General features: G+C 49.9%; 6 protein-coding genes; 1 reads left to right on the forward strand and 5 right to left on the reverse strand.

Annotated features, from left to right (window-relative positions):
- Window positions 1–2,759: 2,759 nt before the first annotated feature.
- On the forward strand, window positions 2,760–5,912 carry FFUJ_08661 (related to vacuolar membrane protein HMT1 (heavy metal tolerance protein); the record flags this gene model as incomplete). XM_023580612.1 has 3 exons in its annotated part: window positions 2,760–3,194; window positions 3,267–5,479; window positions 5,531–5,912. 3 exons carry the CDS (start codon window positions 2,760–2,762, stop codon window positions 5,910–5,912), a joined length of 3,030 nt encoding a protein of 1,009 aa, XP_023433359.1.
- A 2,809-nt stretch (window positions 5,913–8,721) lies between these two features.
- Window positions 8,722–10,230, reverse strand: FFUJ_08660 (probable longevity-assurance protein LAG1; the record flags this gene model as incomplete). XM_023580613.1 has 2 exons in its annotated part: window positions 8,722–9,882; window positions 9,985–10,230. 2 exons carry the CDS (start codon window positions 10,228–10,230, stop codon window positions 8,722–8,724), a joined length of 1,407 nt encoding a protein of 468 aa, XP_023433360.1.
- A 1,806-nt stretch (window positions 10,231–12,036) lies between these two features.
- On the reverse strand, window positions 12,037–14,376 carry FFUJ_08659 (related to pH signal transduction protein PalH; the record flags this gene model as incomplete). The annotated part of the gene is made up of 1 exon (XM_023580614.1): window positions 12,037–14,376. The coding sequence occupies one exon, from the start codon at window positions 14,374–14,376 to the stop codon at window positions 12,037–12,039; it is 2,340 nt and encodes a 779-aa protein (XP_023433361.1).
- Window positions 14,377–17,278: 2,902 nt separating this feature from the next.
- FFUJ_08658 (YjeF domain-containing family protein) lies at window positions 17,279–19,538 on the reverse strand (the record flags this gene model as incomplete). XM_023580615.1 has 3 exons in its annotated part: window positions 17,279–18,238; window positions 18,308–19,362; window positions 19,421–19,538. The coding sequence occupies 3 exons, from the start codon at window positions 19,536–19,538 to the stop codon at window positions 17,279–17,281; spliced, it is 2,133 nt and encodes a 710-aa protein (XP_023433362.1).
- A 1,070-nt stretch (window positions 19,539–20,608) lies between these two features.
- Window positions 20,609–23,074, reverse strand: FFUJ_08657 (related to PIF1 protein precursor; the record flags this gene model as incomplete). The annotated part of the gene is made up of 1 exon (XM_023580616.1): window positions 20,609–23,074. The coding sequence occupies one exon, from the start codon at window positions 23,072–23,074 to the stop codon at window positions 20,609–20,611; it is 2,466 nt and encodes an 821-aa protein (XP_023433363.1).
- Window positions 23,075–23,840: 766 nt separating this feature from the next.
- On the reverse strand, window positions 23,841–25,841 carry FFUJ_08656 (uncharacterized protein; the record flags this gene model as incomplete). The annotated part of the gene is made up of 1 exon (XM_023580618.1): window positions 23,841–25,841. The coding sequence occupies one exon, from the start codon at window positions 25,839–25,841 to the stop codon at window positions 23,841–23,843; it is 2,001 nt and encodes a 666-aa protein (XP_023433364.1).
- Between the last annotated feature and the right edge of the window lie 240 nt (window positions 25,842–26,081).

Raw genomic sequence — 26,081 nt, forward strand, 5'->3', positions numbered from 1 at the left:
GATCACTTTATTTGCTTGGCCTCACAGTTCGTTGTTTGCAGAACAGCCGTACTACTAACAAAATACCCGGCGATGGGTCTTAATGATGATGAATCCCAATTTCCCTGTCATTGCTTGACTTCTATTCTTATTGATCAACCTTGACCTGCCATCTGGGGGAACCTGGCTGTTGGTCAAACAATCCCCGATCTCACCTGAAGCGGAACCATACTAGCTAGACAAGGTGGAGGAGAAGTGAATGTTGTATTGGACCCGTTTCCCTAAAAAAGAACAGAGAATGGATATCCGTCCCTTGCAGTGTCAATGGACGACAAGCTTTATTTGCTGTTAGTTGTGCGCTTTACACGCAATCATCAACAGGCACATGTCGTGTCATTCGAAGCCGAGCTTCATGATTGACCCACGCAAAACAACACCTTAGCCAGTCGGTGCGTGTGTTTTGCAGTACATACATATAATGCATAATAATAGACATTTATCGATTGTTAAACGCCCGAGTCGCGTCCTAATAATAATAACACCGTCTCTCTATGTTGAGTTTGCCATTCGTTTCGATCTTTGCTACTCCCGCGGCATCAGCGTTATAAACTATCAGGTCAGGTCTGTCAATGCCCAAAGCGCCGAGTCTGCGGATCATCTATCTATCATCTTTACCATTCTTTCATCGTGATTCACGCTCTTGGCATAGAACAATACACAGACCCTGTCAGGTCAAAGAGACAAGCATTGAACTCGAGTTCCCTTTGCTCAGATAAACCCGGTCAAGACCCATCAAATTCCTGGTAGACAACAGACGTGAGGATAAAAGCGTGGAACCCAAGCCAAGAACGGCCGCCCCCAGAAAGGGCTCAAGAGGACCCTCTTCCCAAGACTCTCTCCACCAAAAGGGACGCTCCACCATACCCTAGCTGCTTCTGGGTACACTGTTGAAGGCGTGTGTTTGTGTGTTTGTGTGTGTGTGTGAGCTTGCCAAGTCGAGAGAGGCGTGTACTAGAGGCTAGAGGTGTGTCGCCGGACCACAGAGTGTCCCAGGGCCTGAGGCGTGTACCCACCTCTAGGAGAACGCCGGGAGGCTCAGAGGGCCTAGAAGAGAGGCGTTGTTTGTGGTTGAGCAAAAGTTGATAGTGAAAGGGAAGCACGAGAACAGGAATAAGAGGAGCAAGATGGACCAGGAGGCCTACTGAGCCGATGTTTTGGTCACCGAATATGATGTTGACTGCTAGTTCTATAGCAAAAGCCGCTCTCTGTTTCCATTCCCAAGGTCTAGAATTAGTGAAAGCCAGCAGCAACAAGCGAGTTATCGATCGAGCCACAAACGATCTAGCAACGATCCAGCAACGCCCACCGGCGGCGCCCGCGCAATCCAATCTCGAAAGCAATATTAAACTGGACATACAATACAATCCATAACAGAAACCGTCACGGTAACAAGTATTTTAAAACGAATTGCTATCATACAGTTAGTAGTTTGAGTAAATATAACTCAACAGGGAACCTCCCAGTCTTGATACTATCTAATCTATCTTATAAAAGAAGAAATATACAGACTCTCGCCATTACCTACCTACCCTGATAGTTCCCAACTCTGGTTACCCAGAGTAGAGACCCTTTGAATTACGACAGCGAATTCAAATTCAGGCTGGTCTACTCTGCAGTGCTTGTGTTTGACCCAATAGGTGCGTACCCGTTGTTCACTATTCTTTTTCCATCTTCAGCACCTCTCAATCTCAATCATTCATTCGATGGGCTAAGAAGAGAGCATCCCGACGGGAGGGCAATCTTCGGGGTGGCTTTCGCCACTTACCCAAGTCAGCTGCCCCACCAAAGGGCCCCAAAGACTAAAGCAAAAGGCCTGAATACGCACTGCTACTGGCACCTGGCCTTCACTGCCTTCCACTGGCTAGTTTTCCATGTTGCTAGTTAAAAGCTGGGCTGGTGCTGGGACCTGATAGAGGGGCAATTGACGACCGATGTCGTAGTTAGCTGGAGGGATGGAAGGGCTTAGGTGTGCTGAATAGGGCATCTATCATCCATCCCTACTGAGCTGAGCTGATGTGATGGTGTCGCCCTGCGCTCACTGCATCCACATACTCACTCACCCATTCCGTCACCCAATACTGTTCAAAGCATTGCTTGCTTCAGATTTGAGGTGCTGTTATTAGTTTGTGCTGCGGTAGAGTGCACACCCTGCGGAAACCGGGGCACTCCTCCAACACCCATTTCCATCCATCACCGGTTGCTTGTCCTGGACTGGCGCTGCGAGCGAATGGATGCTCGTCGGAGTTGCGCTTGCCCAGAATCTGCATAGGTGGGCACCTGCCCTGCTGCACCTGGCACCTGGCGTCCGGCATCCTGCCCCCGGCACCTTGCACCTCCCCCCCCCTGCACCCTGCACTTGCATTTGCGCTTGCACTTGCACCTGCACTGGTAGTGGCACCTGCTTGAGTCGTAGGTTCGGCTCAAAGCAAAGCAAGCAGGACAAGGACAAGACTTAGACCGCAGTCGTCTTTCGAGTCTCGAGTCTTTCTTTTAACCCTTCAACATCTTCAACTCGAGCCTCTTCCGCAGTCTCCCCGCCACTCACTCGTTTATCGGCCCCTCTGTCCCGTCAATTGCCACGGGCAGGGCGATGCTTTGTCCGCGGTGAAGGCCTTTCCCTTCCTCTATCGACGTCGTCTTATTTCTCGGATTCAATAGTTCACATGAGCTTGCCGCTCTTTGACACCAAAAGACGCTCACAACTATTCTAGTCCGCCATCATGGCTGCCACCGACAACACCGTGATCATTCCTCTCAGCGGTGTAGGCCGTGATGATCTACCTCTAGCCGATTATATCTTGCGCAAAACGCAATACCTCTACGCCCTCATCCTCCTTACAGCATTCATATCTTGCGCCGCTTGGTACAGCGTCGTGAACTCCAAGAAGCAAGAAGACCTGGTCCAGTCTACAGTCAAAGGACCTGGAGGCAAGCCATTACCCATAACCAAGAGGAAGCGAGCCCGAGGCGATGGTGACCGCAAGATCGGCCCAGGTTTTGGCCGTACCGCAAAAAATGTTTTTCGTTACCTCGCCTTTGTTGTTTTCATGACCTATGTGGGCAGCGCTGGATTCATGTTTTATCATGCTTTCTGGTACGAAGACCCTTACCAGTGGTCCAACGAGGGGCTGCCATGGGCTGGTGAATGGAGTGTTGTATGTGAAATACCTACCCCCTCTAACTGTCTCGAGAGTTATCGTAACTGCAACTGACACTTTTTCGCATAGGTCCATGTCACCGGATCCCTTTTCTTCTACCTTTATATCCTCATCTCGCTTTTCGATTGGCGCAAGGGCCCCAATATTGTTCACTTCATTGTCTGGATCTTGGGCTTCATTGGCGAGATCATCATGTTTTCTACAACTGCAGTTGCGGCCTTCGATTGCCACTTCTTCCGCTCTGTTAAAGACAGCGGCTCAGACAAGGAAAGAAACTGTGTAGATTACTGGACAAAGATCGACCTCGTCCTCTATTTCGTTCGAATACTCCATCTACTTGCCTTAATCGGAGTCTTCAGCTTGGCGTGGATTCGCAAAGCTCGCGACACTGACGAGAAGAAAGCCGAGGAAGCTAATCCTGCCGAGTCAACTCCACTACTGAACGGAAACCGCCGGTCGTATGATACTAATGGTCAAGCGGTCAATGGCCAGATTCCCAATGGTCGTGATACCAATGGTCGCCGTGGGCGTGGTAGAACGATGTCAAACGCACACAAGACACCGAATTTCCCTAAAAAGGAAGAACCGGCTGCCTTTTATCGACCCGAAAAGCTACCACACAAGACGTGGTGGGAGTATCTTAAGGGGTACTCGCTTTTCTTCCCTTACCTCTGGCCCAAGGACTCTGCCAGACTTCAGATAAATGTTCTCATCTGTTTCATCTTGGTGATGCTACAGCGTTTGGTCAACGTAGCTGTTCCGATGGCAGTCAAACAAGTGGTAAATGATCTCGAGGACGTGATCAAAGATGTTCAAGAGGGCGAACGCCTTTCCATGGACAACTTCCCATTGAAGGACTTTTTGATCCTGGGAGTCTTGTGGATCCTTCAAGGTCAATCGGGACTTCTGGGATCGTTGAGATCAATTCTTTGGATTCCCGTCTCGCAGTATTCGTATCGGGGACTAACGACAGCGGCCTTCAACCACGTCCACTCTCTGAGTCTCGATTTCCACCTCTCTAAGCGCACTGGGGAGGTCCTATCAGCTCTCAACAAAGGTTCTTCCATTAACCAATTTCTCGAGCAAGTGACCTTCCAGGTTTTTCCAATGCTTTTCGATCTTTTCCTCGCAATCTCGGTTTTCTACTATTATTACGGCCCACTGTATGCTGAGATCAACCTGGTTGATACTTGTTGGTATCTCTACATGACTATCAAGATGGCTTCCACTCGAGCGGATCAGCGTCGCGAAATGACCAACGCCGACCGCGAAGAGGAAGCAGTAAAGAACGACTCAATCTCTAGTTACGAAACAGTCAAATACTTCAACGCCGAAGATTTCGAGTCCAGACGGTACCAAGGCAAGGTTGCAGTCTTCCAAAATGCTGAGGCAAAGGTTCAGATGGGCATGATGATGATGAATATTTGCCAAACCGTTGTTTTCAACCTCGGTAGGATCATCGCTGCCTTGGTCTGTGGCTGGCAAGTCGCCATGGGTATGGATCGTCGCACCACTGGTGACTGGTTCATGGTAGTCTCATACTTGACACAACTACAGGGTCCCCTGAACTTTTTTGGTACTTTTTACCGGACCGTACAGCAGGCCATGATCTCAGGTGAGAGATTACTTGAGCTTTTCAAGATCCAGCCAACGGTAGTGGATACGCCCCATGCTGTCCCTCTGGGCAAGGACTTCCAAGGTCATGTGCGTTGGAACAACGTCAGCTTCTCCTATGACCGACGAAAACCCGCGCTACGCAACATTTCCTTCGAATGTCTGCCTGGTACCACAACAGCGTTTGTGGGCGAGTCAGGTGGAGGCAAGTCTACCTTATTTCGTCACATGTTCCGTTACTACGACTGCGATGAAGGATCAATCGAGTTGGACGGGAAGAATGTCAAGGATCTGACCATCAACTCAGTCAGGGAGAAGATTGGTGTCGTCCCCCAGGACACAACGCTTTTCAATGAGACCTTGATGTACAACCTTAAGTATGCAAGACCCTCCGCCACAGACGAGGAGGTTTATGAAGCATGCCGTGCCGCCAGCATCCATGACCGCATCCTATCATTTCCGGATCAATACAGCACACAGGTCGGCGAGCGGGGTCTCCGTTTGAGTGGTGGCGAAAAGCAGCGAGTCGCCATCGCACGAACAATTCTCAAAGACCCGCGTATCATCATGCTGGACGAGGCCACATCAGCACTAGACTCGCATACTGAGCAGGAGATTCAAGATAATGTGTGGAACATTGGGCAGGGCCGAACTTTGCTCATCATTGCGTATGTAACTGCCCCATACCCTCCACAGCTTTCCTACTAACCTCAATTCAGACATCGACTATCTACGATCACACACGCTGATCAAATCATTGTTCTTAACTCCGGAACAATTGTTGAGAAGGGAACTCATGAAGAACTCCTGACCGCTAAGGGGCGATATGCCTCCATGTGGGAGAAGCAAATCCGAGCCGAGCGAGCTCTCAACGTGGCTCGTGAAGCGCAACTGAAAGCTGCCAGGGCCCTTCGCAAGGCTAAAATGGGACCAAAAAGGAATTCAGACGGTGCTATTGACAGCTACAACGGTCTAGGATCCTCAGGAAGCATATCCGGCTCAGGTTCACAAGGCCATGAGGATGATACACACACATCCTCTTCGTCATGCTCAGACGCGGAGTCGAGCCACAGCGAGGAGCACTCGATGGAGCGAAAGTAAGCTATCGCTTCGCGTTTCAGCACCCCAGTGTTTCGCCAATATACACAACCTTACTGTCAATCGCCGTAACATCTTCACCATCGGGGATTGACGAAACTACCCTCTAACTTAATTCTCATCACAACTCTTCCACGTTATCATTTTATCTACTTGGCTTACGAAGCACCATCTCCGCCTACGACGTTTCACCCATAGGTTCGGCATCAAAGATTGCATCGGATGGGTGTTGAGGCGTTTTGCTTCTAGTGTTTAATGTATCGGATCATCGGAGTCCGACTAATCATCTCGAAACAGCCTGCATCAAGGCACTCGAGTGAATATTTTCAACCTTATCATCAAGGCAATAGGAAAGGGGGGTTAATGCAGTCAAACGTTTGTGTTGCAACGTGCTATATAGCACAGTAATTGTCATGGCAGGGTACATATGCAGGCGTTTACGGATATCACGATTTGCTTTTGAATTGGGACATGGCTTAGGCCGAATATAAGGGGCATATGGATTGATCGGAATTTCTCTTATCTGCGACGACCGGCTCGACGCTCTCGACACAGCACGCGACATTGCACACATGATATCTTCAGAAGAGGATGCAAATGAGTGGCTGAGGGAGGCGAGGTCTTTATACAGGAGACTTCTAGGTCTTTTAGACAAACAGACCGCTCATGCGGGGGGAAACGGTTGTGAATCGACTAGCCCGTTCAACAAGAATGGGGCGGCAGGTGAATGGATTGCTACTTAGGACGAGGAGAAAATAATAACCTCTTGCTATCCTACATTCGATGGTCTAAAATCTCTGGAAGAGGAGGCAGGGACACTGTTCGACAGAAGACAACAAGCTGAGTCGTGTCTATTTTGGGGCCTAACAAAGTATGTAATGCAAGGTATCTTACCTGAGTCAAAGCATATTGAAGTATGGGCTAGCATAGCATAGCATATATAGCAGGCGAGTAATCGAATGAAGTCTTTGTGTTCTAACTCTTGTAGTGATTCGCTTTGGTATTTCCACGTGTTATTGCATGCCGGAATATGTGTGACAGATACCGCGACGCGTTTCAACTCGTTTCGAGGGTGGAAACGTTTGAGGAAATGTGTTGTTGTTGTGTTTTACGGACCGTACTCCGTTCCGTTACATTGAGGCTGTGCGTAGAATTGACCCCACTTGACCCGGACCCGCCACCGCGGAACAAGCGCCTCACCGTAGTAGCATTGACCCCTGAAAGGGAATATATTTTGACGCCATTAGGAAATGGTATGGGGCACCCGAGACTCGGTTACTGTAAAGTCGTTGCTTGTCTTCTGTATGTCTGCGGCGTATGTTTATCTCCCGGCGGCTAACCTCCGCGAATCTCACGTCTACGTCGCACACTCTTCATCCTGTGGTGATGTGCTGCGCCGCCCGATTACTTGATTCTGAGCGTACGGTGTGCGTAGAGTAGAGTAGTCTAGCTATGCCTTCACATATAAAGTTGTATCAATGTCGCAGTGCATACAGGCCCTGTCCCGAGTGGATGTGCACACTTTAAACTGCCATTCTTCCCGCCGGACAAGGCAAGGGGGCATGCCCATGCGTGCATGGATGCATGCATTGTGCAGATATTCTCTCTCAGACTCCATCTTGAGTCTCGCTACTACGCTAAGAAATTCAAGTGGACTGACTGCGACATAGTAGAGTTACCCACGACTTAGACAGGCGAATGATAGGCACACGTTTTATTTCTGACTTATTTCCCATGCAGGACCTTTCTCACCGTACGGAGGAGATATTGGAGCTCGCTCGTATCGGCTTACGCGTGCGCCTCCAGCGTGATGCGGTGTTTTTAAGGGTCTGGGACAGTCACCGTAAGAGGCAAAATTGGGGGTTATATCCCCACCTCACAGAGTGCATAGGTAATAAGTGAGATCTGTTGTATGCCTTCCAACACGAAAGGCGAGTTAGTAATCGGGCCTCCGGATCATGTTAGAAAAGACGCCAAGTTGACGCGTGTTGAGGGTTCCAGCTGAAAAAACGTAAGCTATCCATTCACTACCGATGAACACGAAAGTAGCTACATGGGGTTAGGAGTGTGAATAGCACGCGGGTTGGGGAGTAGAGGTAGCGAGCGTCAAAGTGGTAATATTATTAAGTGTGTTCGTATAGATAGTGACAAGCTTGATTGTACAAGAAGATAGGTGCTTGCTTGCATACATGGCCCGAGGGAGATGGTGTACTGCCGAGGTGCATGCGGTAGGGTGACTTGAGGCCAGCGAGTATTGCACATATAAGTGAGGAGCCCTCCTTTTCCAAAATGGCCGGACGAGTTCGTCGAAAGACGTTTCGACTGCCTCATTTGAATGAAGCCCTCTTGGCTCCCAATGTTCAGACGACAAGCCAACATGTGCATGTGTGCACGATTCGTACACGCATGTCAAGAATGTATGGCTGTCTGTTGTCCAACTCGGCAACCTACCACCGCAACACAACAGCAGATAATTAGTCCGTTTAGTTCGGACTCCCTCGGAACGCCGGCATGTTTGATACAAAAGCGACAGTGAGGTCCAACCACTCCCAGTTGAACTCCATTACCATCCATTTCCCATCCTGCCGCCCCCGTGGTCTCAAAAGAAAAGTGAGAAATACAGCTATGCGCCCGTTTCGTGGCATCCCTCGCTCGATGTGGTCATTAGATGATGTTGATCCATTAATTCGTCTCACCAACCCTCTCTTCGTTTTTCCGATGCTTTCCTGGAAACAAAGTAGGTCGAAGAAGTCCTTTCCTCTAGCAGTTCCCTTCCATTAGTTTCAGATGCCAACCTGAGGTGCGAATTCATCTAGTTCTTTGCATCTTCAGGGATCTTGCTGATGGCATGACCATTAGTATGTCCGTTGGCGAAGCCATTTGCCTTGCCGTTGGTCTTGAGGGCAGAGGCAGGCATCTCTTCCTCTTCCTCGACATCGTCGTCCTCGTCCTCAGATCGATCATCCTGGAGATCGTTCTGGCTGAGGAATCGCCAAGCAATTCGAGCAATGCAGAAGAGCCAGAACAAGTTCAAGGCCTGAAGGGACGAGAGGAGTGCGAAGGTGATGACCTGTGCGATACGGCACTTGTATTGCTGAGTCTCCCAGTTGAGCTCAAAGGGGCCAACGGTCTCGAATTCGGTGAGAAGGGACCAAATGATCTTCAAGTTGAGGAAGTGACGCAGATAGATCCAAGCAACCATGAAGACTCCGAAATAAGGTCCGACAAGGGGAGAATCAATGTAGTTGAGCGTCTTAGACGTAGCGAGGAAGAAGTCGCTGATATCGTGGGTGACGTAGACTGCCAGACCAATGTAGGTGAAGTGGAACCGGTAACTCAGGGCAATGAGCCCGAGGGTGACAACATGGTGACCAACAAGCTCCTTGAAGTCCTTGCGAGGCTTCTCCATACCCAGGAGAAGCACAATGGCCTGCTGAGCCCAGTACGCGGCCTCGAACAGATAGTAGAACTTGACTGGTGCAAGATGAGTTCGGTGGGGGAAGCCCTCGTACATGCCATGGGTATTGAAGTACCACACAGGAGTGTGGCTCATGACCCAGAGACCGGCGGGACCAAGGACGCCGAAGTAGAGAGCAGTGTAGACCTGCTCCATAAAACGGGCCTTCTTACCACGGGTGAGATTGTAGTAACGGGCCAGTGGTGACAGGAGCTCCTGCATGATGAATTCACGAGTGAAGGAGAGGACAATTGTGTAGAAACCAACAAAGGCGATATCCCAGCGTCCCTTTCCGTACTGCGCAGGCTCATTAGGATCATCTTGAGGAAGCTTGTACGACAAGAAGATGAAGTGATGGATAGGGTTGGACTCGGTAGGGTTGATGGCATATCCAACGAGGAAGAAGACGAGGAGGACGGCAGGGAGGACGAAAGTATGCTTGATCATGGTCTGTTTGGCTCGACCGATGAGGCCACGAGCACGGCGTCGTTTTGAGAAGCGCTTGCGGCCGTCGGACTGTTCCATCGACGTGTTAGTACACAGCAGCATGCACAGGTGGTTCCTGTCTGACAAGAACAGAACAGAACAGGGCAGGGCAGGGCAGGAAATGTGACGTACGTGACCATTGGAGTGGTTATCTGAGGCTTCGAGACTGGCACGACTAGAAGCCAATGCCGGAGCACCCGTGTCACCTCTGATCTCGCCGCCCAAAAGACTACTCTTACGTCGCCTCCGGGCGTTGTTGATGGCGTCTTGGGTGGCTGTGGTATTGCTGACGTAGGAATCTGCTTGGTCTGCAGGACGACGCTGATGCAGCTGATCGTTGGCCGTGTTTAGCAGCGGAAAGGGTTCTGAGCCTGACATGTCTCGTCTCGTCTCGTCTTTGATGTTGCACTTGCGAGCTTCCTCAGAAGAATATTCCGGTTTCGATATTGTAAATATTAGTTGCCGAGAATTTCTGCGGTAAACTAGCTTGTAGACGTTGCACCCCTATTTCGTTGGACGCCTTGAAGTGGAGTTTTCTTGTCGCAAAAGGGTCCGCGTATAGGTCAAGGTCGGTCTAGGAGGGACGGAAGTCGCAAATAGTGGCAAGTCGCTGTAGAGAGAAAAAGGAACGTGTTTCTTGCTCGACCTGAACGGCTCTTCTCCCGTATTTCAATGCAACGAAGAGATAAAGACGAAAACGAGGAAACAGAAGACGAGCAATGAAGGAGAGTCGCGGATTGTGCGGGATCGTCGCGTGCTGGAAAGTTGTATTAGAGGGAGTTGCTAGTGGATAGTGGAGGGGGAGATTTCAAGGGTGGGTAAGCCGAGGCGGGAAGGGGTCCGATGATTGGTCAGATTGGGACGTATGGGGGGCTTACTTGGTTCCTCCATCTCCATTCCGTCCATCATCTCAACGCTGAAGCAACTGTAAGCCAGCACCTAGTTACCATTTGCTGTTTAATGTTGGTTTCCGTTATGCGGGTGCCACTGGAATAAATAAACACACATGAAACTCATATTCAAGCTTATTGCGATAGAGTTTAAGCGGACCTGATTCCCCCGGATTTTCGTATCTTTCTTATGGCTTCAAATTCTTCCTCAGCCCCTCTAGAAGCACTCAACTTCCCACAATGTGGGGAACAAAATAGGCCTCCTAGCTCCGCGGGCTCCAAAATTGAGATTATCCAAGGGTCTCACAGGATCTCATTACCTGCAGAGCTGACTTTTCTGTGGCGTTCGGTGGCCCGCGGAGTCCATTGCTGCACAGAAGGTATCTAATTATCATTCCTTGTAATATTGCGATGTCGGTATTATTATGTTTTGTGCCATGTTTTGTGTCATGATTTGTCTGATATTGGATTCTGCTTGATGCATCGTCATATAATCATGGCGGAGCCATACAGACTCTAAAAAGTCACTTAGTCAATCCAAGTTTTTCTCATTAATCTCCGTGCCCAGGCCTAACCAAAAGTCATTGGATCCAGTGTAAACATGTGAAGGAACTTGCGGTAGCGCAATCATCCCCTATCCCCCCCCTATCGCTATCATCACCCCATCTGCCATGATTCATGCCCTCTCCTCTTCCGAGCTTGCCGAGAATTGATGTTTTTCGCTTTGGCACGGGATTGTCTCTAGTCCATTTTCATTTGTAGACGTTGCAGCTGACATGCATCACTACGTCATGCCGAACGTTATTTTCTACGTATTTCAAACCATCAGCGAACGTAACCTCCAAACATGTCAATAGCCTCCGCTTACTAGAGGCATCAAACAATCACAGCACCAGAGTTCATGCTTCTGGCCATTCGATTGTTAAACAAATGTCCCTATGATTGTATAACCGTTGATTTCATGGTGTTGTTCTTTTATAGTCTATTTACCACACGAACACACGCCATATTCAGCATATCCTTTCCGTGAAAAGGCCGTTCTGACTATGAGCATCCATGCATACTTCCAAGATTAATGCCGTTGCCTTCCTTCAAGGTCAGCCCATCTAGCATATACAGGATCCAATCCCAAACATGACGCCCATGTCTGTCCCCTCCCATCCCGTAGATATACACGCAAAACTCTACTATACTCATTCCTGGGGTATCATTCATATAAATCATCCAGATGCTCATCAAATCAGAGAGCAGAAAACAACGCCTCGCTAAGTGCACAACTATCAGCACAAAGTACTCAACTCGTACGGTGGAGACCTGATGAGTCCGAATCTTGCCTCCGATGATCCAATGATGACCTGCCCGATAGTGATCCATCGTCAGAATCATCATAGTAATCTTCGTCGGCAGTCATTCTCGGCCGAACACCTCGCCATAGTGGTGGGTTGTTTGGTGGGATCGGCCCATCGCCTTGGCTGCTTGAGAACGTGCTTCGACTCCTGTCGAGTTGTGCAATCTCTCCTGTTGCGTCTCGCGATGCATTGCTAGGACTGCTCGTGCTCCTGTTTTGTGACGTAAAAGGTTCCCGACCTGGCGAGCCCTGCTCTGATGTGTTGAGCTCTTCTTCCTCAAGCACCTGCTGCAGCGCTGCTCCTCTTCGCGGAGGTGCCGGAATAACCGTTACAGGAAGACTCTCGGTATTGGGAGCTGTGCGCATGCGGTCCCGTAATTTCTCTGCTTGGTTGGCCGCAAAATCCTCCAGGCGAGCTCTTAGATCCCACCGGCTCGAATTACTTGTCCTTCCTTCGCGTTCCGCGACTGGATTATTCTCTGATTGCTGGGTCATCTCCCTTGTCGCATCCTCACCCGAGTGACCAGATCTCGGGCCGACAAATGCGAGACCTCGCCAACCGCCCTGAGGTGGTGGGTTTGTCAAGTTTGCTTCTAGATCGGCAGGTTGTTGTGATGGCGATGACACGACATGCCCATGCTGTACAGAAGCTGGAGCTTGGTTTGAAGAACTGGATTCATCATGCGTGTGCTGGCTTGGGGGAGTGCTGCTCTGTTGACTCAAATCGACCACACTCGGTTGCGGTAGAGGGTCTGGTGTTTGCGAGGTGGTTTCTGAGGGTGCTTGGTATCTCACGGCATAAACCGTGCTGGCTGCGCTGGCGGTATCTGTTCGGCTAATAGGGGTCACAGCAGGCGCCGGGCGAGCTGGCCAGATGTTGGGCCGCAAACCTCTGCCTGTGCCTCTTTGCGTAGATTGTTCACTAGTCTCGGCAAAAGCACCATTGCTCTGCCCTCGGTATCTGTTGGCAATGGAGGAAACAGTCGGCCAACCGTTGACAGCAGACGAAGACATTTGCTGTCGATCGCCGTCGCCACTACTTCCCGAACTGCCTCCTTTTCGGCTCTTGCGATTGCGGAGCCATGGGAACTCGGACGCGTTGATTTCGAGTGTATCGTCTCCATCGAATACTTCACGTCCAAGTATGCCGTCCTTCTTCTCCTCTCGCTCTAGAGCCTCGATCCTTTCCACCCACTCCCAGACAACTACACTGGCAGCTGCAGCACCAACCCATCGGACGTAATCTCCCCATCCAGTGAAATCAGGCTGGGAGATATCGAGAATGAAAAACACTACGGGAATCAGGATTGAGATAAGCGAGATGATGGCAACGAAGCTTATGTTCTTCATAAAGGGATGGTAGAAAGAGTAGCGCTTCTTCATTAGCGCATAGTAAACAACCCATGCTGCGTACAAGAGCCCAAGGGAGAGCTGAAACAGATAGCTGAGAGCGGGCACGGGATGAACAAAGTTTTTGGGTCGCGCGGTGGTGTTGATGCCATTTTCCGAGTATTTGAAACTGGTAATGGCACTGAAGACAACATCGAGAGTGATGAGTGCGAACGCGACCCATTTGATAATGATCTTTTCTCGGTGCCGGGGAAAGAGTCGGATTAGAGTCTGGGCCTGAGCCAGCCACAGAAAAGTATCGGAGACGAGCCGGATAACTTTGAGTTCCACGCTATTCATCACTTCATCCTGCAGTTGATTCGCGTTCTGGATCCCCCACATGTACTGACTTTTGGCGGCATGAAAGGTGTCAGCCGAGGCAATCGTTAGTGAGATGGCAACGGTCAAAGCTGCAACTTTCTGTAGCCATGGCCGGCCACCGATCGTGACACTGCTGGAAGAGCTGTGAGTGAAAGCGGATCGTCGGCCCAAGTAAACAATTCCTCCATCAAGAAACGATCGCGGGGTGACAAATAGCATAATAACGAGCATGTAAGCGGTGACGGTAGTTGCGGCAAGGGCGTAGCATATCGGAAAAGTCGAGGCGTAAAAGGGGTCGCGGAAGTCGGAGAATTTAGGGCTGCTATCAGCTGCATCATGCTGAGTGAGGCTGCTCTCGTCGCCTGAAGCAGCGATCGTCACGGAGTACTCGGCTCGAGGCAAGAGATCGGGGGTCGGACATGGGACTTGATACACAGCCGGCTCGGTCAATGGTACAAGGACACCGTCGAATCCCAGTGTCATAACGCCACTGTCGGGCAGAAGAGTCGTCGTGCACAACGACGGCAGCCCCGTGATGGTCGCGGAGACCATGTCGAGGGCGGCGGCGGCAGCCATGATTGCGGCTGGCCGATTATCCTATGAGTCAAAACGCAATAGTATGGCCAGCCGCGAGCGACGAGGTTCGCAAGTTCGGGCGGGGCGAGGATTATGAATCGGGGGGGTCGGCTTAGGCGGTCGCCATGAGAGGCACGTTTCGAAGAGTAAGCGACGCGGTAGTTTCGACCGGCAGCAGCTCGTGATTTTCGGATCTCTCAATCTAGACCTGAATTCGACGAGACGTGGTAATTGTTGGAGATTATCGATGAAGAGAAAAAGAGTGTGTTCGGGGCGCGATTTGGGGAAGAGATCGTGGGGAAAGGAACAGGAGGATTGAAACGCGCTGGATCCGGGCTTCAGTTCCTGGTAAGTACAGTAGTGTAGTGTCGGGGGCGTGATTGATTAAGGCGGGCCTTTGACTGGTAATGGAAGGAGGCGGAGCTCGGGAGTTCTGAATCTCAAAACTATTGCGTAGGCGGGAGGAATGACACAGGGAGTCTGGAGTCTGGATTCTAAAGTCGTGGTCGTAATACTGTACAACAGAGAGGCTGTGACTCTGAGCGCCTAGAAATCTTGGCCTTTTCCCACTGTCGATTGTCGCGTGGATGGTAGGTATGCAGGAAGACCGGTCTTGGGGATCGGGAAACGTTAGGTGGCGATCTCGAAGGGTCGAAGAAGCCTCAAAGATGGGATGTGGATGCTAAGAAGCTGAGGAGAAAAAAGGTTGAGTCTGGCCTCTGCGTAGAGAGAAATAAGCTCCTGGTCCGTTCGTCTCGCCTCGTCGCGTGGTTGAGAAATTACAATGTTAGGTTGTTTGTGGAACAGGAACAGTATGACAGAGGGGAAATACTGTGGAAACTGGTTTATTTTGAGGATTTTAGTGACGGTTCACTCCATGGATGAGGTGGTGGGCTATCGATGTTTCGTCTTCAAGCGACGCACTGTGTGAACTGTTAGTTAGGGGCTGTCAACACTTGCAATCAGCTGTCCTTGGGACAATGGTACAGATCTCGACTTTATTTATAGCCCACGGTGATCTTATATCTTTTAACTTAGTCTCGAGTAGCAATCACGTATGCAATTCTGCAGTGATTATATTGTCCGATCGCATTTCCATGAGCTCGATTGTGTGCCTTTGCAGAGAGAGCCTTAGTCAAGTGTTATTGATGTTTGAGTAACATCTCCTGGGCTGTCAGTGGCATGTGTGACTTTCTGGATGTGATTCTAGAACAAACAAACCATTTTTGAAAAGGGCACTTGACCGATCATGAGATTGGAAGTCGGTTAAAGTTAAAATGTGATGAAGCATATGCACAACCGTTCATCGGTTCATCGGTTGGCTGCAGTCAAACTTTCGGACCGTTCATCGTCAACGGCAATAACTTGCATGGATCCAATCCCTTCAATTGATGACGCCTGATAGCAGATGTTGTAGGTACCTTACTTACACAGTCAGCCCTGTGGCTTAGTGGAATGGTGTCGAATTACAGACCCCGCCCTCTCCCAGCCCCCAAAAAAACGCATCAATACCCTGGATGTGCGCTCAATTTATCCCCTTTCGTCTCATCCCCAATTCTCTCAGTCAATGGTCAAACCAATATGACCCCTCTTTATGTCAAAGGAGTCAGGGTGCTGACACGATCAGATATGCTTATTTTCTGGTGTGAATGAGTATAGAAGGTGACCAAGGATTCACCATACTATTTATTAATAATTAATAGAGACTGGAAGACTGCAGCTATCAAATCCTTGATGTTCTGAACTGACAGTGTCTGCAGTTTTCAACACATCGAATGCCCACACCAAAGTGCATATGCTACCTACTACACTCAGCCATCCGCACTGTGCACTCTGGGGAACAAGTACGGAAAAGATCACCCGGGTTTCCCACAAAATAACAAGATTGACTCTCGATAGTGTGATCCTTTAAGAACATGAAACGACCAATCAATGACCTGAGATAGACGGGCAAATGATATGAAAGAAGTTGACCAACAATAACTGGCAACCTTGGTTTTATAACAGCTAAAGAGTCTTCGCTCCTGAATATCTACACATGTATCATCACCAGCTTCGTCTTGTCGGCTTAGCCGATGAACCCAAACCTAAAATCAAACCTAAAATCAGACTAGGCTCTAGCAATTCTCCGACCACGTGCTGCTGCCAATCAATCAATCGGCCCATTGCCCTGGCAAACAAAATCAGAAGCGCTATTCTCGAGCTATTGATAGATGCAGCTGTAACTACACCCACTATCGGACTGTTTTCTCTATTTTCACAACATACCAGTCTCCCTACGCACCATACTACCACTAGATTTTATACCTAGGTAATCAATAGGTACAGAGACTCAAAATAAACCCGCTCGTTGGCCTCCCCTTTCACAGTTCTCACGTCATATAACAGTATTGGCATAAACCCAATCAAGCTTTTATAAAATGCCAAGCCTGCACATGCACAACAAATTCACAATATGCTTGGCAAAGCTTAGTTTTCTCCCCGTAGCTTAACTTAAACTTGGCCTCTCTGCAACCTTCTCCATACTCTTGGCGGACTTGGCTCGTCTCGCTAATCAGTCTTCGACCAAAACACAGAATAACTGCAGCAGCTATGGATATTTTTACAGTAGCTACAGCGGCAATAGTGAAACCACCAGAAAAGCTATCTACAGATAAAAAGCATCTTATTTTGACTGAACTCCTGGGTATTTGGTCCCCTTTTGACCTCAAATGTAACAATGCATGCTCTTAAGCGCCAAAATAAAACCCACCAAACGCCAAATTTTGCCCAAAATGCATCTTCCCACTGGCCATTTCCCATGCAACAGGTAAAACAATCGCTGAACTTTTTGCTCTCCTTCGTTTCTCTTTCCCCTTCCTCATGTCATGAATGCATGTTCTCGCTGGTTTCGTGCGGTACATCATTCCTCATCTGAGTCGGTTCCGTCCTGCTGTCCATCCCGATACTTCATCTCCAGTAACCACTTCTCATCAAAGTCGATACCTCTTCGAATCTTGGTTCCAGCCTTCCTCCAAACGGCACTTCCCAGGCCAATGTCCGCAATGAATAGACGCCATTCCTCTTCGTGTCCGGCATTGTTCATGTTCTGGGGGCCATCCTCATCGGGTGGTGTCACGGCTTCAAGCAGGCCCCGTTTGGGAGCACCCATTGCAACAACGTATCGAGGCTTCACGAATAGGCGGCTACCATCTATCACTGCCACTTTACCGGAAGTTGGGTCGATACCTGTTGGCACATCGACCGATAGCACGAACGCTTCGTTTCGGTTCGCCCACTCCATCAACTCATAAACAGCAGCCTGGTCACCAGTTCGCAGCTCTTCAAACGATATGGTCAAGCCCAGAAGAGCATCGATGATGAGTGATACTGAGACAGGTGATCCTGACGATGATGCTTTGCGCAAATGTTCGAACAGATCTGCTTTGCTGAGAATTTTACCGCCAAATGCTCGATAAAGTTGAATCTGTTGCCGCAGGTCTTCGAGCAAGTCCTTCTCGCGCTCAATACCCACTAAGCACACGAGCATGTTGATGTTCTTGTTCCGCAGATGGCGAGCAGCAGCAATAGCTCGGATACCTGATTTGTTATTGCCAGCCAGGATCACCACCACCGGACTCGTCAATGTAGCACTGGAGGAGGGATTTGCACCAGCAAGGCCGAACCGTACTTTGATAGCAGGATCTGAAAGGGCTATCAGAGCAACCTCAGCGATACCTCGCCCTCCGTTCTCGGCCATAAGCTGTTCTGTTAAGCCGATCTCGTTCGCTGCTATGTTCTCAAGATTAAGCATCTGCAGGGCTGAAACGGTTTCAAGACGCTTATGCGAAGGGACGAGGTATAAGCCAGGCGGATGACCTTGCTGTCTACTGTTAGTACTGCGAGACTCTGGTCGTGAGATCGACAACCGAGACAGGTGGCTTGCACGTACGCCAGAGTTGACGCGGCTTAGCGGAAGGCCGCCAGAAACTGCAACAGCACTCGCCTTGCGTGACTGTGATCTTCGTGACGGACCCGATTTGCTATCAGCCTTCCTATTACCTTGACCACTACGAACTTCCCGTCCAGAAAGCCTCTCAGCCTCGTTCAATCCATCATCTGCCTCACTATTCCAGAAGTCTGCATCCTTCTTAGTTGAGGACGGCAGGTCCAGTACATTTTCGGTGTAATGCAGGTTCTTTCCGCCAGCTGTGCCAGGCTTTGGCTTTCGATTGTGAGACACCAATCGGCTGGCATCGTCGATTTGATCCTCCTTCCTCATCTGATCAAAAATGGTGCGTTTATCAAACTTCGCTAGGTTGTTCTCAAAATCGAACTCCCCCATCTTTTCTGTGACATCTTCAGAAGCCCAGCCGTTATCGAGGAGGCCTTTGCGCCCCTTGGAGCTCTTTTTCAGAGAATGAAATGGTTGGAAAGATGATGTACTCTGCAGGATTGGTGTTTGCCTCCATCCCTTGCCTCGGTTACTGGCGGGTGAACCCTCAATAGCTTGACCATCATCCTCAGCACGCTGGCCCTTTCCTTGCTTGGACTGCCGAGAGCGTCGGTTGTTGTTGTTTTTCTTCTTGGCGGATCGCGGTGCCTGTCCTTCAATTGGCTGGCCATTGTCCATTTCCTGGACCGCTTCATTGATGGGTAGATTACTGACAGAACCAGTCAGGTCGTGGTCAGGGGTGGGTCTCCCCGGCGTTGAGACAGCGGCACTCGTAGGAGCGACTTGTAGTTCAGCTCTCACATCCTCCAATGGTCCTTTTGAATCGGAGCCTGCCGGCGTTAATGCTGCTGGCGGTCTCCCCAGACTTAGGATCGCAGGGTCTACAAAAGCAGGTTGCGGTGGTGGTTGCGAAATGAAAGGCGCCGCGATGGGTTCGGCTGGAGGAGGCGCATATGTCGCTGGCCTGTCGTTCTTGACTTCAGCAAGATCGGCGATGTTAGCGGCGTGGACCTGCAAGTGAGGAAGCCATTGTTTGGTATCAGAGACGAACACTGCAACTCGGGAATTAGCATCGTTCTTGCAAGTGTAGGGTTAGAATTCTGTGTGTACCGTTAGTCAATGTTAAGCCGCTCCCTGCCTGGACATTGCCAACTGTCCCCGTCAGTTCGCTCCCGGGAGGGTCCCTCAACACCACCCGCATATGCAAGCCGATGAACTGGGTTGCCATGGTTGGTAAGATTTCGCGATTTATACGTGATTGGAAAAAGGTTGTGTTCCTCGGCACAAATTATTGGCTATGGCAGATCGGCAATGTTAAGATGTCATTAACGTCCTTTGACGAGGTTTTGAAGACCAATCCCCAGTCGCGCAGAATCGAGACCCCAAGTTTTATGTATCACTTTGTTGAGTGAACAAGGACTGCTTTTGTTTCGAAGTACCTGGAAGTGAGAGGACCGGGTGGTTGGGCTCGTCGACTGAGTGACTGAATTCAGGCGAGTTTCGAAGCGGCGGGATGGGGCAAAACGAGGGGAGATCGAGACTTGGGGCCTAGCAATGAAATGGTGCGAGGTGCGAAAAGTGACAGCTGCAAAGCCCGAACTCTCCAATTTCTATGCCGTATGCGATAAGGTATTGCTGCAGGCGCTTCGGCGGGTTTTCGTATTGCGATTTAATGTTGTGTGATGCGGGCTTGTCCTGGTGGGAGAACTTCCATTTCAACATGGGGCAAGCTACTAGGGAAGTTCGCGTGGGAACAAAGTTGCCAATCTTGTTATCGATAAGAAGGTGGTTCCCTCGGTGTGCGTCACAACTTTAGTAACCACTAGAGGTACTTACCTAGGTACTCAAGGTACCTACTTTTTAGCCTCTCTTGTGTTTTTGTTTGCAGCCACGGTGAGCATCGCTTGATTGGATGGCTTATAATGAGATTGGTTCTCTTCCCTTAGCTACTAAGGTATGCTCAGGCTCATGAGCCGACTTGTCTGTGCTGAATGAGAAGCCAACCGAGCAAACGTTTCGTTACTATGCAGGCCCAGTGGTCACAGCAGATGTCATAAAATTAAGTAGAGCGGTTCATCATTTGTATTATCATAGCTTGGTGCGTACAAGTCTCAATATCTACTAGGCCTCTGGCGTGTCTATCCCGACCAAGTTGCCCTTTTGACACCTTGACGCCTTTCCCATGGTTATTCGCATCTATCGAAACTTCGCATTTCGACTGAGTCTTCCGTATCATACAATGGTATCAATAGATTGTAAGCTCTTTAGCATCTAAATGTAACCCCACCAGCTTGAAACTCAGTATCCCATAGAAGCCATCGCCTCTTCCTCATCGTCTAAATCTATCACCTGGCGGGCTGACTTCGAGGGCGCTGGTGCTTTCGAGGGTGCCGCTCCAATGCGATTGGATACAAGACTAGTGATAGATTGAGCCTTGGGTTTTCCGAGTGCCTCCTCGGCACTGTAGAGTTTGTTGTAAAAGTCTATGACTCGAGGATGTGCCATGACCTTGGACTTTTGAAAGCCCAGAACCTGTAGGCCATCCTGTGTAGTCGCTCGACTAAGAGCAACATAGGCCTGGCCCTTTTCAAAAACACGTCCAAGATTGACTTTGACACGTTCAAGAGTTTGACCTTGGGCCTTGTGAATTGACAATGACCATGCCAGAATCAGGGGCAGCTGAGTTCGCTTGGCCTGAAGCTCGCCATTAGGCAATTCGACCTTCCATTCCTCAGGTTGGCAGAGGATCACGCGTGATGTGCCATCCGTTGCCATGAACTGTACGACCGGGAATTTGGTGCCACCAGAACTTGAATCGGATTCGCGCTTGAATGTATTGAGTAGTTTCTTTCGAGCTTTGGCCATTCTCTCTTCCTCATCGAATTCATCAATTGGCTCCATGTCGAACGTCTTTTCATCAGAGAATCCTATCACCTTGCCTAAAGATCCGTTCACAAGTGATTCATCAAGGTTCTTGATCAGCATTACTTGGGCGTTGATCTTCAGATCGATACTCTTGGGCGCCATCATGTTCATCAATAGTTTGTCCCGAATATCTTCTTTGCCAGTATCTTGAGCCTCATACCGCCTGATCGTGCCAGGAAGTTCTCTCAATCTTCTTTCATTTGACATCTCGACTTCGTTCCGGGTGGAAAACAACTCTGCGGTTCCCAGTCCATCATTGAAGTTGAGTGGTCGCTCCAGTTTTTTGAAGGCTCGAACAGTGTCTTCCGTTATGCGACCGAGGCGCATCTCGTTGAGCATGTTGGCGAATACTGGGTCTCGCTGTCGGAAGACCTGCGTAAGTCCAATAGTGTGGTCTATGGAGGTAGTCCAGGTTGATGCATCAAAGGCAAACTTGGTCTCCCGTTTTGCACCCTGTTCTGGGACTGGTGGAAGCTGGAAAAAATCACCGGTGATAATGAGTTGAATGCCTCCCCACGGCCTCCCGTTGTTTCGAATCGTTCTTCCAATTGTAGACAGTTTGTCAAACAAATCTCCGTCCACCATGGAAATCTCATCAATGACAAGGCATTTAGTTCTCAGCCAGCGGTTCTTTGCCTTGGGATTCCTTCGGATCTTCTTGACCAGTGCTTGGGCATCCTCTTTGCCAAGTCCAATACCAGAGAAGCTATGGAGCGTAATGCCTCCGATATTGCATGCAGCAAGTCCCGTGGAGGCAGTAACCGCAACTCGTTCTGGGTCTTTGGCATACTTCTTCTTCAATTCCGTGATGATGGCTCGCATGAGGACAGATTTACCAGTTCCGGCCGCACCAGTGAAGAAGACACTCTGGTTCTTGTTCACTACCAAATCCAAGACGTGTCTCTGCTCTTCACTCAGCGATATGGCAAAATTACCCTTGGAATGCGAAGTGGAGACTTCTTTGATCTCATCCATGGAGAGATCGGTGCTGGCCGTCGGTTGCTCTTGCTGACGCTGAGTTCGGAACTGTTTCTTCTGTTCCTTGACAGCGCTCGCTGTGGGATTAAGAAAGTCTTTCCGCTTGTTATTCGGTGTTTGGGCGACCTGTGAGTGAAAATCACTCTCATCTTCGGGTTCTTCCTGCTTGAAACTTTGGGGCAGTACGCGCTTCTTGGCTTTTTTGGGGACCGGAACATCAAAGTCATCTCGGTCACCAGAAGAATCGCGCTTCATCGAGATATTGGCCATCGTTGAAGTGACAGATGTATTGCGGGACGGTGGTAGGAAATGTGAGGGTGGTGATGAAGACCAAGGTATAGCCTTGTCTGTCTGTGTCGAGGTTGGCGGTGGGGGTGGCATGTTCTCCTTGGTGATGCGCTTGGATGGAGTATTTGCAGGAAGCGGCGGTAGTGCTGAAGGGGCTTGGAAATCCAGATCTAGGTCGTCGTCGTCACAAAAGTCGTCTTCAGTAAAGAAGACCGCTGCTTGGGCCTTTGCGTGAGCTTCAGGTCCAGTGAGATCAACAACATCTGCTTGCCCGCCGAATGAGTTTGATCCTCCACAGAGAGAGGCCAGTGATCCACCGCCAACACCGTTTGGCGGTCGAGAATTGTTTGAGAGTTGGTTCATGTTAGAAGGTCGATTTTGAAGAGGTCTGGAGAATGGTGGCATGGTCCTCGCCGACACAGCAGGAGCGTTTGACTTCTTTAGTTGTTGTCGAATATCGGCATTGTGAGTACTTGGGCTGCTGGAAGGAAGAAACGATTGGCTTTTGGGCTGGCCCCTTTGTTGGGGAGGAGGGCCATTGGCCTCGTATTGGCTGTTTGCGCGCTGTAGCATTGCGTTGAGATTTGGTGAATATATCGGACCAGCTGAGTGCACCTGAACTCGTTGCTGTTGCAGAGCTCGTCGAAGAAGGAACGCCCGTGCCGGCGAGGAACGAAAAGGAAGGTGGTTGATACCAACCTTCATAAAATATCGTGAACTGGCGACAGCTGAAGGTTAGGCAGGTAGGAAAACGAGGGAGGAGGGGAGAATTATAAAAAAAAAAAAAAGAACGAGGCAGGAAGTTGCGATGCTCAGTTGAGTGAAGGCGAGATTATCGAGGAAGTATCCGTACCCCACGGTCCTGTCATATTAGACTGTGACTTCCTGCAAGATAAGGACGCGTCTCGGCCCCGAACCTGGTCAGTCAGGTACGACGAATGAAGAAGCCTTTCACATGAATACAGTACGACGCGTTCCAGGCGCGACACCCCTCACTTAACGCACTACCGGCATTCGCTTAGTCACGTGGTCTATAATTGCCGTTCATGCATACAACTCAAGCTTGATGTTAAACAAGGCGGAAACGAACCATATGCACAATTAATGATTAGCACTGAAATCGTTTGTCATCATAATATTCATGTTTAGCTCCAGGATAGGTGGTAAGGACGATACCGAATCATCAACTCAGCTTCATCCCTTTGAAACGATAAAAACGCCATTCCCAGACCTTAACGTTATATAATCCATTCCGTATTTAATTTAAACGAACTGATCCTATTCAAAACATTCTGTAAAAGCACAGCAATCGCAATAAAGAGACTGTCGACTCATTCTATCAGTCTCGTCGGCCACTATATCTCCTGAAAGCCTCACGATCTTCATGATGCTGTCGTGAATAGCGTGGCTCCCTGTGGCTCATATACTCTCGAGCCCGTTGATTACTCCAGCGAGGTTCAGGGTCAGCGTACTTGTAGTCGTCGGACCTTCCATCTTCTCGCCTCTCTTTAAGTTCACGGCGCCGCCAAAGATCCTCTTCAAGATGTTTAAATCGATCATTATCTCTTCGAACGTCACGCTCACGATGACCGTCGTCTAATCTTGCTCGCTCAAGGGGCTTGTCGGAGTGACTGGGTCTGATATCATAAGAATTATCTCGTCGGGGCGCAGTGCCGCGCACATGACGGACACTAGGTCTTGCGGCCTGGATAATTCGTGGCGGCTCTCCTTTCCAAGGTTGTTCTCGAGGAGAATGATACCCGCCTCTAGGCGAGCAACTTTCGTCACGGTAGCGACGGCCGGGGGAATTGAATCGCACATGTTGCTGATCGGAATCTCGAAAGGAGCGGTCATCAGCCATATGTTTGGCATCCTTTCTGAGGTTGCGAGAATCCTGGATGATGATGTTTTCGTGATGATCGGAAGGCATACGCTTCGGGTTCGGGCTACGCCCTCGACCCCGTTGCGGGCTGCTACCGGAATCAACAGACGACGGCCTTGTGTCCTCACTTTCATCCTCTGACCACTCGTCACTGTCACCATCAGAAGGCGAGGAACTTCGGCCTGAGTTATCATAAACCTTGACTTTATCTTCAAATTTGAACCCTGGCTCTGGTGCCATTTTCTTTGGTGAGCGATTGTCTGCCTCAAATGGAGTTTTCGGTGCACTGGGACTTGACGAGGGCATCTGTGGAGGGGCCTTCGCCCCTGGCAATGGCCCATGTGGTGGTCGGTCGATGGGGATATTGATCGCGGGTAGCCTTGGGGGTGGTCGAGCTGGAACTTGTCCTTGTGCTGGTGCTGGTACGGGAATAGGTGGCACGACACCTGCATTATGAAGGACCCCATTGCCTGGCTTTGCAGGTGGCATGCCACTTTGCTGTGCGTTATTGAATGGACCCTGTCGAAGAGAGTGGGCTTGGGGCATACGAGGAACGTTTTGTTCCCCCATAGGAGGCCTAAGTTGACCATTCAATCTTGGATCAGTTGCTGGAGGAGGCGCTGGCCTGACAGGGGCAGCAGCAGTAGGAGCAGGAGGAGGAGGGTGCACAAATCCTTGGGGAAGGGTGACAGGCGGTAACCCTCTCATGCGTGGCTGGGTAGGTGTTTGTTGGATTTGCCTTGGCTGTCTCATCGATACATGTGTATCGATAGCTCTGGAGCCATGGCGGCCAGAGGCGGGCATCCTCTGGAAATATGCATTGATTGCCACTCTCTCAAGCCTAGGAGATTTGCTCCGCTTCGAGTGGCTTCTATGCTTTCTGGAGCTTCGCACACTTCTGTCATCCCAGTGTCTGGGATCATCTGCCGCCCGCCATTCTGATTCGATCTGGGCCAGCTTATAGTAGAACCGGAAGTCACGGTCCTCTTTGGTCAGATCAGCTTGAGCCCTGTCGAGCTGAAGCTGGATTGTCTCGTTCTTGTCTTGCTTCTTCTTCGAGACAGATCTTGTGGTTCTGTCCAAGTGCTCGATCCTCTCTTTGATCCTTGATTGGGACATGTTCTTGTCTGTACGAGTGATGGTCTCCCAGTCATATTCTGTGTCCCGTGCCTTGCCACCACCGGAGGCACCAGGAGTCTTTTCGAGGCGGAGAGCTCTGTACATAGGAAGCTCCCCGCTTCGAGCATTTTTGATCTCAGCGGGATCTTGCAGCCGCAGATCCATAGGAGGCTGGGGAGGATGGCTATAAGGCCGAGTGTTGGCAGGCATGAATGCAGGAAGCCCTGCAGGGGCCCCGTTCTGCTGGGGCATTGAAGATCGTGTTTGGGGAGCTTGAGTATGATGCATTGGTGCTGGGGTATTTTGAGGCATAGCCCTGACAGGAGGAAGGCCAGCCATAGCGTGATTGGTATTTGCTAGGTGAATGGGGAATTCCAATTCTGGGATTGATACGATTGAGAGGAAGAATAGGGCTATGATATATGCGACTGGAGATGGAGAGCTCGGGTGGGCGCAGCTTGGGAGGGATTCGAAAGCTCCTGCGTCCAGAAACTTGTGCAAATCAAAAGTGAGGCTGGCGAGATAGCCAAGGGATGCGTCCTAGTCAGAAGATGGAGGGGGGATGGAAGGTTGAAGACT

This window comes from Fusarium fujikuroi, chromosome FFUJ_chr07, assembly GCF_900079805.1.
Source record: "Fusarium fujikuroi IMI 58289 draft genome, chromosome FFUJ_chr07".
Taxonomy (NCBI): Eukaryota; Fungi; Ascomycota; class Sordariomycetes; order Hypocreales; family Nectriaceae; genus Fusarium; species Fusarium fujikuroi.